General features: G+C 58.0%; 1 protein-coding gene across 1 annotated transcript; it reads left to right on the plus strand.

Annotated features, from left to right (window-relative positions):
- Positions 1–321: 321 nt before the first annotated feature.
- RNF207 (ring finger protein 207) lies at positions 322–15,142 on the plus strand (the record flags this gene model as incomplete). Its single annotated transcript, XM_080691262.1, is given in 22 exon segments — positions 322–512; positions 1,389–1,521; positions 2,514–2,658; positions 2,734–2,815; positions 2,960–3,035; positions 3,112–3,237; positions 3,594–3,640; positions 4,260–4,332; positions 4,421–4,489; positions 5,344–5,412; positions 5,508–5,602; positions 6,429–6,615; positions 6,701–6,886; positions 7,128–7,179; positions 7,455–7,572; positions 9,160–9,235; positions 9,975–10,176; positions 10,301–10,408; positions 10,411–10,498; positions 10,833–10,962; positions 13,197–13,311; positions 15,021–15,142. Coding segments are annotated over 22 exon segments (2,490 nt in total).
- Positions 15,143–15,219: the final 77 nt, after the last annotated feature.

Genomic DNA, 15,219 nt, shown 5'->3' on the forward strand with positions numbered 1-15,219 from the left:
ACCCTCGCGGGGCCCCCTCCTCGCGGACCCGCCCGGGGAGGTGGACGCGAGCACCGCGCGCCAGGGGCGTCGCCGGCGGCTCCCGAAGGACGCGGGCGGAGAATTGCCGGGGTGGGGGCGGGGCGGGCGCTCCCCAGCCTGACCTTCCGGGGACAGCGGGGGACACGCTCCCGGCCAGCCCCTGCTGGCCGCGCTCGCTGCGCCCGGCCCCGCAGCCCAAAGGCTGGGCGTCGGCCGGGTCCAGCGGGCGGGTGGGAGCGGGGCGCGGAGGGCCGGCCCGCACCCGAGCGCCGCCGCTGCGGCCCCGCGCGGCCCCCGCAGATGTCGGGGGCGATCTTCGCGCCCCTGGAGGGCCCGGGCGCCCTGGACTCCGCCAGCGGCCACCCGCTCGTGTGCCCGCTGTGCCACGCGCAGTACGAGCGCCCGTGCCTGCTGGACTGCTTCCACGACGTGTGCGCCAGCTGCCTGCGGGGCCGGGCCGTGGACGGCCGCCTGCCCTGCCCTCTGTGCCAGTGAGTGCCCCCAACCCGCAGACACCCAGGAGGGGGCCCCGGGCGCCGGAGCAGCGAGCGGGGGGAGGCTGCCCCTGGCCCCCGCCCATCTCAGAGGTCAGGTTAACCGTGGCTGGGGGGGCGGGGGGGGGGATCCAGCTGTTTCTAGCCCGAGGCTTCCCGCAAAAAGTCCTGGGTAAGGGCAGGGATGGAAGGGGTCAGAAGGCTCCCAGACACTCTTGTGGGGTCCCCAGAAGTCCCAGGCCCAGGAGATGGACGTTGGCTCTGCTGGCTGCAGCGGAATGGGTCTCTAATCCCAGTATTGGAGAAGCTAGAACCGGAGAATCTGGGGTTCAAAGTCGGCATCTTGGCGAGGTCCTGTTTCAGACAGAGAGTGTGGAGGGGTGTAGCTTGATGGAGAATGTCCTTGATTCCAATCCCCAGAACCAGTAAGATACAATGTTTGGCCCGGCGTGGTGGCGCAGGCTTGTAATCCCAGCATTCGGGAGGCTGAGACTGAAGACAGCCTCAGCTACTTAGTGAGGCCTTGTTTCAAAGTAAAGAATAAAAAAACAGGGCAGGGGGTATAGCTCAGAGGTCGAATGCCCCCGGGTTCCATCCCCAGACCCCCCCCCCCCAAAAAAAAAAGTTGAAGTTGGTTCAGGTTCCTAGGAGGTGTCCCTAAGTTTGCCGGGTACCTTGAGGGGGTGCCTGTGATGCGGGGCACCAGCCGCCTGGTCCCGCAGCCGCCCCGCGGGCACGGTGGGCCAGGCCGGGCGGCCGCGGCCCGGTATTTTTGGCAGCCGGCGCCTGCAGCGCCCCAGCTCCCGGCTGTTTTTAGCTCCCGCCTGGAATGCGAGGGGTGAGGGCCAGACCGTGGCTGCAGCCTCTCCACAGGCACCCGACGGCGGTGAAGGGCCCGAGCGGGCTCCCGCCCGCGGACCGGCTGCTGCAGTTCCTGGTGGCCAGCGCGGGCGCGGGCGCCGAGGCCGTGCAGTGTGCCAACTGCGACGCCGAGTGCCGCGAGCAGGCAAGGAGCGCGGCCCGGGCCCGGAGGGAAGAGCCGGGTGGAGCGCGAGGCGGCACTCTGCCTGGGGGGGCCCCCCCAGTCAGAGCGGAGGCCTGAGATGGAACGGAAGGGTGGCCAGTTCAGGGGCTAGGACCCCCCCGCCCCCTAAGCGCTTGCAAGCAGCCGAAGCTTCAGAGAACACGAACACAGGATGCCTTGGGGAGGGGCATTGCTGTCCTGCCCCCCCCCCAGTCTGGGAGCGTGAGAAGCTCGACAAGGTTCCAGGGGAGTCTTAAAATTGAAGCCGGAGCGGCGCGGGGGCCACGACTGGAATGGCGGTGCTTGGCAGTACGGGTACAAGACCAGTTTCAGCGACACGGGGAGACTCTTACAGCCTAGCAAGACCCGGGTTCATCATTCTTCTTCTTCTTCTTCTTCTTCTTCTTCTTCTTCTTCTTCTTCTTCTTCTTCTTCTTCTTCTTCTTCTTCTTCTTCCTTTCTTTTCTTTTTTCCGGTACTGGAAATTGAACCCAGGTGCATTCTACCTCCGAGCCACACCCCAGCCCTATTTTTTATTCTTTATTTTGAAAGTGGGTCTCCCTGGGGCAAAGGGCCTCCCTAAGTAGCTGAGTAACTGAACCCAGAGGCCTTTCTACCTCCGGACTATACTCCCAGCCCTATTTTATACTTTATTTTGGAAACAGGGTCTGCGTTGCTGAGAGCCTCACCAAGTAGCTGAGGCTGGCCTTGAACCTGTGCGATCCTCCTGTCTCGTCCCCCCGCCAGCCCCACCCCTCCGGTGGGCTGCCCCTCGAGGCCTCTCGCCCCTCTGCCTCTCACCCAGCTCAGAGCCTGGCCTGTCTGCAAGCCGAGGACAGTAGAGGGCAGCTGCTGGTCGGGATTTCAAGCCAGGGCTGCATTGGCCGGCGCGGGCGGGGAGGCGGGCGTGCACAGCAGGGGCCGGGGCTCTTCTCGGCCGCTCGGGCACTGGCCTGAGCCGGCTCCGTCCGCAGGACGCCGAGACCACGTACTTCTGCAACACGTGCGAGCAGCCCCTGTGCGCGCGCTGCCGGGAAGAGACGCACCGGGCGCGCGTGTTCGCCCGCCACGACATCGTGGCCCTGGGGCAGCGCAGCCGCGACGGGACCCACAAGTGCAGTGAGTGGGGGAGGGCTGGGGGCCGGGAGGCGCGCGGGGGGGGGGCCGCTCTCAGCCCGCCCCGCCCGCCCGCAGGGCTGCACGACGAGCCCTACATCATGTTCTCCACCGAGAAGAAGGCTCTGCTGTGCATCCGCTGCTTCCGCGACATGCAGGGGTGCGTAGAAGGTGGGGGGCCGGCGCGGCTCATTCGCAGGGGTGCGTAGAGGAGGGGGGCCCCTGGCGCGGCTCATTCGCAGGGGTGCGTAGAGGAGCCTCCCCCCCCCCCCCCCCCGCGCGGCTCATTCGCTGCCTCCTGCAGGGAGAGCCGGGCTCACTGCGTGGACCTGGAGTCCGCCTATGTCCAGGGCTGCGAGCGGCTGGAGCAGGCGGTGCTGGTGAGCGCGGGATCGGTGCCCGGGAGCAGGGATGGAGGCGTAGGAACCGGGCCCGGCTGAGGCCACCCTGTCCTAGGCCGTGAAGGCCCTGCAGAAGGCCACCCGGGAGGCCATCGCGCTGCTGCAGGCCATGGTGGAGGAGGTGGGGCGCAGCGCTGCGGAGGAGGAGGCCGCCATCCACGCCCTCTTCGGCAGCATGCAGGTGTGTGGGTATTTGCACAAGTCAGCAGGCTGTGCAAACTCCCCGGCCCCCAGCAGGCCCCCACAGCGCAGGCACAGAGGTCTGGGGGTCCCTTGTGACTGCCTCCCTAGGAGAGCTCTGGAGGGGTGCCAGGCGCCCTGGGCTGCAGCTGGCAGGAGAGGGTGATCTAGGAAGACTGTACCCAGGAGGTGGACATTTAAGATGAGGGTGCCCAGGCAGCAGGTTGAGGGAGGAAGGCCTCTGGCCACACGTGGCAGGGCCAGCAGGCTGGATGCTTCCTGGGCGTGTGCCCCAGGGCAGCGAGCTGGGGGATGGCAGGGCTCAGTGTGCCTGCTCAAGGTGGGCTCTCTCCCCAGGACAAACTGGCAGAGAGGAGAGCCCTGCTGCTGCAGGCTGTTCAGAGGTGAGTGGGGCAGCCCCTGTCCTTCAGCCTCCATGCACCCAGCCTGCAGCCTGGGTCTAGGCAGGTTTGTCCCACCTGGTGGGCAAGACAGCCAGGTGTCTGGCAGCCAAAGACAGCAGGGGTAGTGGGTGTGGTGGAGCACACTTGTAATCCCAGTATTTGGGAGGCTGAGACAGGATGATCTCAGGTTTGTAGCTGGCCTCAGCAATTTAGTGAGAAACTGTTTCAAAATGAAAGAATAGAATCTGATGCCTGGCTCAGTGAAGCACAACTCCTGTGATCCCAGCACTCCGGAGGCTGAGACTGGAGGACCGTGGTTCACAACAGCCTCAGCTACTTAGTGAGGCCCACTGCAACTCAGTGAGCCCCTGTTTCAAAATAAAATAAGGCTGGGTGTGTTGCTTGGAGGTAGAATGCCCCTGGGTCCCATCCCCAGTACCAAAAAAAAGAAAGAAAGAGAGAGAGAGAGAGAGAGAGAGAGAGAGAGAAGAAAAGCTGGAGGGGTAATAGGGAAGAACCGACAGGGCTGGTAAGGAAGAGAGGACTGGGTACCCAGAGACACTAGAGGTGGGGCAGTCAGCCGTCCCCTTGGAGACAGGACAGTGCGCCCCTCCCCCAGCCAATATGAAGAGAAGGACAAGGCCTTCAAGGAGCAGCTCTCCCACTTGGCCACCCTGCTGCCCACCCTGCAGGTAAGGGAAGTAGGGGGTGCGGGGCTGGACGCTGTGGCCCAGAGTGCCCCCTGCCTTGGCCAGGCACCGAGCGCCATCTCTCCGGCAGGTCCACCTGGTCATCTGCTCTTCCTTCCTCAGCTTGGCCAGCAAGGCCGAGTTCCTGGACCTGGGCTACGTGAGTGTCCCCATATCCTACAGTGCCCCCTCCCCGCCAGGAGCCAGCCCTGCATCCCGTCACCTGTAGGCTGGACCAGGGAAATGGCTTGCTCTCCCCTCCCCCACCCCACATCTACAAACTCTCTGGGGGGCCTGGTGAGCCCCTTTAAAACAAACAGTGATGAGCCGGGTGTGGTGGCGCACACTTGTAATCCCAGCACTCGGGAGGCTGAGACAGGAGGATCGCACAGGTTCTAAGCCAGCCTGTTACTTAGTGAGGCTCTCAGCAAACTTAGTGAGACCCTGTTTCCAAATAAAGTATAAAATGAGTCTGGGAGTATAGCCCGGAGGTAGAAAAGCCCCTGGTTTCCACCCCCAGTACCACAAAAATAAATAAATAAATAAAGAAATAAATAAATAAATATAAAACAAACAATGAAGCCAGGTGTGGTGGTGCACACTTGTAATCCCAGCTTTTGGGAGGCTGAGACAGGAGGATCCTGATTTGCAGCCAGCCTCAGCTATTACTTAGTGAGGTCCTTTGCAACTCAGCGGGCCCCTGTTTCAAAATAAAGAATAAAAAATAGGGCTGGGGGTGTTGCTCGGAGGTAAAATGCCCCTGGGTTCCATCCCCAGTACCGGAAAATAAATAATAAAACGAACAGTGAAGCCTGGAAGGGGCTGTCACCTGCCTGAGCCCCACTACCTTCTTTCCTATGGATTTGGGGGACTGCCTGGGCCAGTCCCAGGGGAGGCCTGGGGCCTAGGAGACACCACAAAATGCCAGAGAGAGACTTGCTCAGGGCCTCCCGACCCCACCCTCTTCCTGCTTGCCGGCTGCCACCTTCCGGCTGTCACCTCCCGGCCCCCCAGGAGCTGATGGAAAGGCTACAGGGCATCGTCACCCGGCCCCATCGCCTGAGGCCCGCGCAGAGCAGTAAGGTGCGCTCGATCCCTGCTAGGCCCCGGGGCGGGGGACCCCAGGGGCAGTGGAGAAGGCCGTCTCGTGGGACTCACGACCCTGTCCCGCCACCCAGATCGCCTGCGACCACCGCGCAGAGTTTGCACGCTGCCTGGAGCCCCTGCTGCTGGGGCCACGCCGAGCAGGGACCGCCACGGGTGGCGCCAACACGTGAGCCGCAGCCCAGGGGGCGAGGGAGCGGGTGGCCAGGGCATCCCCAACCCGGGCGCCTTGGGCTGGGATGCCTGGGAAAGTCCAGCTCTGTCCCCAGCTTGCTCGGCTCTGTGCTAATGGTGTCTGGGCATAATCGCCCACCTGGAGGGAGCGGCCCTTGGAAACACCCCAAATGGAAAACCGGAGGAAACCAGAAAGAAACCCCACCAGGGGTGGGGGAGGGAGACTCGGGGCTGCCCCACCACCTGGGCTGGGGTTTCCTGGGACTAAAAAAAAAAAAAATAGGACTAGGATCCAGGCATGGTGGTGCACACTTTTAATCCCAGTATGCGGGAGGCTGAGACCAGAGGATCACAGTTTGTGGACAGCCTCAGCTACTTAGTGAGATCCTGTTAGAAAATAAAGAATAAAAAATAGGGTAGGGGGTGTAGTTCAGAGGTTGAATGCCCCTGGGTTCCCCAGTGCTGCAAATAAGTAAATAAATAAATAAATAAGATAAAAAATTGCCACTGTGGCCAGAGGACCTTTAAGAACCATCATTGTGCCCACATGCCTGTAATCCCAATACTTGGGAGGCTGAGACAGGATCATATATTCCAGGCCAGCCTGGGCAACTTGGCAAGACCCTGTCCCAACCAAGCCACCCAAAACATGAATGTGATATAGGTTTCCCCGGGTGGCTTTGCATCTGGCCTTTTAGAGCCCAGTGGTCCTGTGCTGTAGCTTGGTGCCCTGAGCACCCAAGGGGGCTGCCCTGGGAGGCTGGGGGAGGGGAAGGCCTGCCTGGCCCCCGCCCCTGCGTCCACACTGGCTCTCTCCCCAGGCTGGCCGGGGGCCCAGGCCCCAAGGTGCTGATGGGGCCCAGCTGCCCCTCCCCGGTGGGGAAGGTGTCAGGGTCACCGGTCCCAAAGCCCACGTTGCACCGGTTCATCAGCACCAAGGTGCTGCTGGCTGAGGGTGAGGACACGCCCTTCACGGAGCACTGCCGCCACTTTGAAGACTGCTACCGGGTGAGGCCTCCTGCCAGGGGCCCCTGGACGCAAGGTGCGCCGTGCGACCCGGGCAGTGACCCCTTCCTGTGGCCTCCGCGTGCAGGACCTGCAGGGGGAGGTGCAGAACCTGAAGGACCAGGTGCAGGAGCTGCACCGCGACCTCACCAAGCACCACTCGCTCATCAAGGCGGAGATCATGGGCGACATCCTGCACAGGTCGCTGCAGCTGGACTCGCGGATCGCCTTGGAGCACGCCTCCATGGAGACTATGCGCGCCGTCTTCCAGGAGGTAGCCCTCCCAGACTCAGCCCCGCCTGCTGGGGGGCACACGGCGGCGGGCAATGACCGGAAGGGAGAAGGGGCCTGGCAGGGGGCCCCAGGAGGCCCCCGTGTGCAGGATCTGGAACCTGGGTTCTGCTGCAGGAATGACGGGCCCAGAGAATGTGACTCTGAGCAGCTATATCCTAGAAACGGCACCGGTGGAGATTCCTACTCCCGGCCACGCTGAAGGCCCGACTTTTCTCTTTCAGATTTGGGAGGAGTCCTTCCAGCGAGTGGCTAAGGAGCAGGAGATTTATGAAGGTCCCAGGCAGCTCGCTGAGCCCCTGTGCTGGAGCTAACCCACATGCTGGCAGGGCAGGAAGTCAGCCCACCACTAACCAGGCACACATGCCGCTCCCTTACAGCCCGGCTTGGCCTCCCACCTGCTCAGTGACCCGAGTGATCACCTGAGGCCAGGACTCAGCTAGAAAGTCCCCGCCCAACGCCCCACCCTCACACAGCTGGGATCTGTAGACGGCGCCAGACTTGCCAGTCTGATGCCAACAGGACCCAACACTCTGGCCTTGGGCCCACAGCCCAGCTGCATGACCTTGTCCAGCTGAAGCAGGAGAACGCCTATCTGACCACCATCACCAAGCAGATCACGCCTTACGTCCGCTCCATCGCCAAGGTGAAGGAGCGGCTGGAGCCCAGGTGAGGCCGAGGGTGTTCCCGGGCCACCAAGACGCTTCAGGTGTGTGGGAAAGGGGCCATTCATTCAGAAAGACAGGAAGGGGAGGCCAGGTCATAAGGGCTCTGGACAGGCAGGCGCCGGACATCTGCAAAATAGTGTTCACGGGAGCCAGACGCAGTGGCCCATGCCTACAGTCCCAGCACTTGGGAGGCTGAGACAGGAGGATCACAAGCTCCGGGCCCGTTTCAAGCAACTTAGTGAGACCCTGTTTCAAAATAAAAATAGATAGCTGAGCCGGGCATGGTGGCGCATGCTTATAATCCCAGCATTTGGGAGGCTGAGACCAGAGGATCATGGTTTACCGAGAGCCTCAGCTACTTAGTGAGAAAGAAAGGCTGGCCTCTGCAAATGAGTGAGACCCTGTCTTAAAATAAAGACTAAAAAATAAGATGGGGGGTGTAGCTCAGAGGTTGAATGCCCCTGGGTTCCATTCTCAGACCTGCCAAAAAAAAAAATTATATATATATCTGGGTACGGTGGTGCGTACTTGTAATCCCAGTACATGGGGGGCTGAGACAGAATTGTAGGTTTGCAGCCAGTTGAGCAATTTATCAAGGCAAGACCCTCCATAATTTAGTGAGACCCTGCTTCAAAATATAGTAGAATGAGCCGGGTATGGTGGCTCATGCTTGTAATCCCAGCATCTAGGAGACACAGGAGGATCGCGGTTCGAGGACAGCCTCAGCTACTTAGTGAGGCCCTCTGCAACTCAGTGAGACCCTATCAAACAAATTTTCTTTAAAAATAAAATAGTTGAGCATGGTGGTGCACGCTTGTAATCCCAGCATTCGGGAGGCTGAGACTGGAGGATCGCGGTTCGCGGACAGCCTCAGCTACTTAGTGAGACCTTCTGCGACTTAGTGAGACCCTTTCTTTCTTTCTTTCCTTCCTTCCTTCCTTCCTTCCTTCCTTCCTTCCTTCTTTCTTTTTTGTTTTTTTGCAGGTCTGGGGATAGAACCCAGAGGCATTCGACCTCCGAGCCACACGTCCTGCCCTATTTTTTATTCTTTATTTTGAAACAGGGTCTCACTAAGTTGCGGAGGGCCTCACTAAGTAGCTGAGGCTGTCCGCGAACTGCGATCCTCCGGTCTCAGCCTCCCAAATGCTGGGATTACAAGTGTGCACCACCACGCCTGGCTTGAGACCCTGTTTCAAAAAAAAAAAAAAAAAGGGCAAGGGGTGTAGTTCAGAGGTTGATTGCCCCTGGGTTCCATCCCCAGACCCACACACACACACAAAAAAAGGCTGGGGGTATATAGCTTGGATGTAGATGCCCCTGAGTTCCATCCTGAGTACTGCCCCCCCCAAAAAAAAATCTAGATTGACATTCTTGCATGGGAAGGGTGATCTCTTGGCTTCTAAGGATGCGCTCTGCTGTGGCAGCCTGTACACACCCTGGTCTCAGTGGACTTGTGGGCCTCTGCCTGGGACATCCTTACCCCACGGCGGGGCCCTACGTTGTCTACTTCAGTTTGACTTCCCTGCAGCGTGGCTCAAGGCCCCCAGTGGGCAGAGCTGCTCCCTTCAGGTCGGCTCTCTCTCCCCAGGTTTCAGGCGCCGGTAGATGAACAGTCAGAGAATCTGCCAAGTGCGTACGATGACGGCAGGCGCCCCGAGCTCCTGGCCAGGTAAAGCAAGCCCTTCCAAGCCAAGGGGCGGCGAGTTACACCTCAGGGCAAGGACCAGGACCAGGAAAGGCCGGCCTTGGTGGCGCACACCTGTAATCCCAGCTCGAGGCCAGCCTCAGCAAGTAGTGAGACTCAGCAACCTAGCAAGACCCTGTATCAAAAATATAAAATAGGACTGGGGAACCGGGCGTGGTGGCGCACGCTTGTAATACCAGCATTTGGGAGGCTGAGACAGGAGGACCACAGGTTCGTGGCCAGCCTCAGCTACTTAGTGAGGCCTTCCGCAACTTAGTGAGACCATGTTTCAAAATAAAGAATAAGCCAGGCGTGGTGGCGTACGCTTGTAATCCCCGTGCTTGGGAGGCTGAGACAGGAGGATCGCGCAGGCTCGAAGCCAGCCTCAGCTACTTAGTGAGGCTCTCAGCAACTTAGTGAGACCCTGTTTCCAAATAAAATATAAAATAGGTCTGGGAGTGTATCCTGGAAGTAGAAGGCCCCTGGATTTCATCCCCAGCACCACAAAAAAATAAAAATAAATAATTAAAAATAGGGCTGGGGATGTGGCTCAGAGGTTAGAATGCCCCTGGGTTCAATCCTCAGTACTCTGCCCCTCACATACACCAAAGAAAAACAAAAATGGTAAGCCCCCAGGCTTTACTGCTCTTGAGGCTCAGCATAGCCGCTGCTATTTGTAAAATGAGTGGCTCCCTGGGTGATAAACGGGCCTTGCATAGGGCGGCTCTACAATCACCAAGGCCTGGCTGCTGCCTGTGCTCACGTACACCACCGACGGCTTCAAGTTCTCCCATCACGTCACTCAGATCCCAGAAGGGAGGATGGGGATGGCTCCGTGGCGTGACGGAGCCAGTGTTTCACTAGATATTTTGTGTTTGGACAACAACCACCTCCTGGGGCCTGGTTCTCACTCAGAAAAAGGTGAGCCTCCTTGAGGAGCCCCAGGGTCTTCTGGGGCCTTCCAGAGAGACGTTCACCTTGTGAGCCTTGGCTGGAGTGGACACACTGCACGAGAGGAGCCGCTCGTGTCCAACTGTCCCTTTAGGAGTGACCAGGAGGCGCCGTGGAGGAGAGAAGACATCTGAAGGCAAAGGAAACCGCTGGGCTCTGAGTGGCCTCCCCGAGGAGCCTGCACTCAACAGAGACCATCTCAGACCAAGCAGGAGAGCGGAGATGACGTAGCCACACGCGCAGAGCCGGGGCAGGGCACCAGGGGCCCGTCCCGGGCAGCCGAGCTTTCCCAGTGAGCAGGGGCTGAGACAGTTCAGGAAAGGTGGCTCCCATCATGCTCATCTCTTTCAGAGATGATGCTCCATCAACAGTAAGGCCCAGCGACGGCCAGGCTGCTTCCTTTCCCTGGGCGCAGAGGGTATGAAGCCCTGGCACTTCTCGTGGTGCGCTAGCTCACTCCGAGGACCCCCACTCCACACAGCACACCTGTGACCACGCAGGCTGGGCCTGTGCCCCGATGGCGTGAGGGCCTGCTGGCCCATCCAGACCCTGCCACGCATGCCTCGCACCTGCCCTGCTTCCGAGGCGTCCGGCCTCTCCTGACTCACAACCCCACTGTTGCCCAGGTGCCACCGGAAAGTTGTGCCCTGTCACCTGAGCAGCAACTCACAAAAAGGCAGAGCCCGGGCAGCCAGGAAGGCTGCCAGCCAGCCCTGCGGCCAAGGGGGCCCTGTCCCTGTGCGCCTCCATGGCCAGGCAAGCCCGTGCAGCAGCAGCCTGTGGTATAGGTTTTATTCCCCAGTAATTTCCCATTTTTGCAGTTTTTTTTTTTTTTTTTTCAGTACTGGGAGTGGAACCCAGGGGCATTCTACCTCCAATCTACCCCCCCAGCCCTATTTTTGATTCTTTATTTTGAAACAGGGTCTAAGTTGTGGAGGGCCTCACTAAGTAGCTGAGGCTGTCAGTGAACCGCACTTGTCTCAGCCTCCCGAATGCTGGGATTACAAGTGTACGCCACCACGCCCGGCTTTGCATAGTATTCTTTTTTTTTTATCAAGAGCAGCTTAATAAATGCTTAAAAAAAATTAACTTGTGTGACCCAAAATTTGTTTTTTGTTTGTGGTACTAGGGATTGAACCCAGGGGAGCATTCTGCCTCCGAAGTACACCCTTCTCTTTTTGTGGTACTGGGGATTGAACCTGGGGGCACTCTACCTCTGAGCTTACACCCCATTCCTATTTTACTTATTTATTTATTTATTTATTTAGTGGGTCAGGGGATAGAACCCAGAGGTATTCTACCCCGAGCTAGGCCCCCGACCCTATTTTTTATTATTTATTTTGAAAGAGTCTCACTGAATTGCAGAGGGCCTCACTTAAGTAACTAAGGTTAACCATGAACTGTGATCCTCCTGTCTCAGCCTCCCAAATGCTAGGATTACAGGCCTGTGGCACCACGCTCGGCTTATTTTGAAAAAGGGTCTAAGTTGATGCGAGCCTCCCTACTTCCCAAGGCTGTCCTCCTGTCTCAGCTTCCCAAGTACCGAGATGATAAGCATGTGCCACCACACCTGGCTTTACTATTTTTATTTTGAAACAGGGTCTCCCTAGGTTGCTGAGTCTTACTATACTGCTGAGGCTGTCCTCAAACATTCCTGTCTCAGCCTGCCAACTACTGGGACTACAGGTGTGTGCCACCACACCTGGCCTAAAATTTTAGTTTTGAAGGCATAACAATGCCCAGATAGTCACTTTTTAAACTTTTTATTTTTTTGAGTCTGGGGATGAAACCTAGGGGCATTCGACCTCCGAGCTACATCCCCTGCCCTGTTTTTTATTCTTTATTTTGAAACAGGGTCTCACTGAGTTGCAGAGGGCCTCACTAAGTAGCTGAGGCTGTCCGCGAACCCCGATCCTCTGGTCTCAGCCTCCCGAATGCTGGGATGACAAGCGTGCGCCCCCATGCCCGGCTTGATGTGGTGGTTTGAACAGCAAAGGCCTTGATGCCCTAGGAAGGCCTGCATGCCAGTAAAGGAAATGCCAGTCACACCAACACTCCAGCTCCCGAGCACTGACCTCCACACCCCAGTGCGCCCCAGGCCTGCTGGGATGTGGCAGCGGCCCAGGTGAAGGGCTGCAGCCGCACACACAGGCCAGAGGCAGGAACCGGAGCGGAAGCAAGGAGGCGGAGCAGCCTGGCCTCAGGCTGGCAGTCCCGATGTCCGAGCCAGCAGGGCAGCACAGGTGCGCTGTTGCCTAAAGCGTCTGCATCGCACACAATCAAGCTACTGCCCGAGGTGAAATCAAGGCGTTTCATTTATTTAAGAACTGGAAAGAATAATCAGCATCTGTGAAAGAAATCCAATTTAAAATATTTAAATAAACATTTCTGTGTGTAAAAAGAAGAGTAGAATAATTACTCCGTAAGTCCCTCTCCTTGGGATGGGACGTGCTGCCTCCACCGGGCGCCGGTCCTGGAGTGCAGGAGGAGGCAAGTTTCCACAGCAGCCCGGCCACGCTCCCCATCGCAGAGAGGCTGAGGTCTTCTAGCCTTGCAGAACCACTACAAAAGCAAACGGGCAGGGGTCGCAGCTCGCTAAGGCAGTGAGAAAGTGCGGTCAAGAACGGGCTCACGGCTCGGGTTAAGAACGGTTTCCCTGTCCACCAATCCCCGGGTGACAAATGACCGGGAGGAATTAAGAAAATACTCTCTAGGCTCAAGCAGCAGTTCCCAGGGCGTGGGGACACTGCAGGCTGCTTCTGCGGCTAGGAGGCGCACCACTACCTTGCCGAGCCGCAGAGCTTCAGGAATGTTTCCTTTCAAGCCATTCAAAGTAGCTCTTCTAGGCAGTACCCATGGGCCACTTAAGAATCTCCCCTTTAAACTTGCAATACAAGAAGAAATCTGACAGTTTTTAATGTGAAGAAACTCATGGTGTGGCCTTTACCCTGCGGACCTGAGTTCTTTACCTCGTGAGCCAACCCTGCCAGGGGCCTGGCAACGCTCCATTTCAAAGCCCGGAGCTTCTCAAGATGGCAGCAGCAGATCGAGCCAACAGTCGCTCATCTTTGACCCTAAGAGTCCTGCCCTGGGATTATGAGGAGGGTGGGAATGTTCTCACTACGCACACCCCTGGAACTGCTTTCCCAGAACAGAAGGCAGTAATGTCGACCCTCCGGCGGTAAGGCAATATCTCACTGAAACCCAGGATCCAGGCGCCCGTGCTCCTGGCCGCCTTGAAGACTGGCTTTCTGGCCTCTGGCAGATGAAGACTGACATCAAATGCCAACACCCAGCCTTACCACCCACATGCCAAGGGCCATCACGAGCTGCTCTCCCTCCATCCATCAAAACGACAACCTCACAGCCCCCAAGGGGAATGGACGCTGGGTCCAGTCCTGCTTAAATACAGTGAGAAAGAACTTTCCATACAAGAGCCGGAGCCGGCTGCCCAAAACCCGACCAACTCTCTTACGGTCTGCGGTCGGTCGTGCTAAGTGGGGCCTGCTTCAGTCGGCGTGCGTGGAGGAGCCGATGTGACTCACGTCCCCACCGAGTAAGCGCTGACATCCTGCCAGGCCCGGTCCACTCAGAGGCACTCGGTGCGGGCGGTGGCCATGTCAGAACGCCCGTGCCAGCAGCTCGCGAGGTCCCCAGGGCCAAGCTTCTCTGACCAGCAAGTGTCATGCTGGTCATCAACAAACCCATAAGCCTCTTTGGTATATATAACAACAAAATATTAAGCCATGAAATCTAGAAACAAGTAATATTTCTGAGCTGATAAAATGCTCTTGTGAACATACACTTTAGGTCTATGCACAGTTAACCAAGCATCAGCCCATTTCTGTGTGGCTCTTACATTATACAACGGTACTGATCTGAGTCCTCACAACACCCCTGTGAGGTAGGTGGTACAGACCCTGTCTAGGGATGGGGAGGTCTGCGCACGGAAGGGCCCGCTGCCTCCTCAAAGGCCACGCAGCACGGGGTGGCCAACAGCGCCCTGGCCTCCTAGCGGGGACACCTTCACATCCCTGCCGCATCAGTGCCACCGCGAAAGTGCTGGGTAGGAAGGATCTCAACCGAGACGAGGTTCCTGGCCAGCCCTTGACGCTTCTGTGCTTGACACACCGCCAAGTTCTCTCGCCAAACCAGATCAGAAATGCTGACTGAAACTTGGGTGTAATGATTTGCTCTACTGAAGATGATTTTTGAGTCAATTTGCCTGAATTTGCACTTGTATGGGCTGGAACCCCTTTGGAAAAAATGTGCTTGAAACAGCACTAGGAAGGATGTGATTTTGAGAGAACACAGAGCAACGCCTGGTAGATTCACACGGAGACACAAACACACACTCTGGCACGGCAAGTGGAAGGCAGTGCCTCGTGTCCTGGCGGGGTCTGCAGGGCAGGCAGTGAGCACTTCTTGGATAACAAAGGAACACATCCTGGACCTGCGTGTCACTGATGAGGGAGGAGAGCAGGAGCAGGACTCCAGGAGAGCCCGCGCCTCGCTCCCCTGGCCTGCGGCGCGGGCTGTGCTTACCTGCCGCTGAATAAAAGCTGGAGCATAAACACCAAGCGAGTCCCTGGAATCTGCACTGCTATTAAAAAATAGGTATGTAAGTATGAGTAAATGTATGGCGATCCAAGGTGTCCTCTAAGGAAGGAGCGTTAGAATTATACAGACATTCATGCACTTAAAACAGAATGAAGAGGTGAAAGCTGTGCTGTTCTGCTCTTCAGTTAAATTAAAGGTTTCAATGTATTTTTAATGCTGATATGCAGCGACACCCACCACCCTTTCTGCGGCAGAAACGCTGCTGGGAGCAGCGTCCACCTCTCCTGAGGAGCCCGCTCAGGACGGGATCCACTCTGGCCCGGGGCACTGGGCGGGCCTGGCTCTCACCGGGTCACTCCGGGAGGGGAACTGTTGAATATTGCTGTGATTCGCTTCGTGTCCATCGTTAAGTCTAAGTCCTACCTTGATTCAGCACAAGAACAGACTGCTCCG

Source organism: Muscardinus avellanarius, assembly GCF_963383645.1.
Source record: "Muscardinus avellanarius genome assembly, chromosome: 3".
Lineage (NCBI taxonomy): Eukaryota > Metazoa > Chordata > Mammalia > Rodentia > Gliridae > Muscardinus > Muscardinus avellanarius.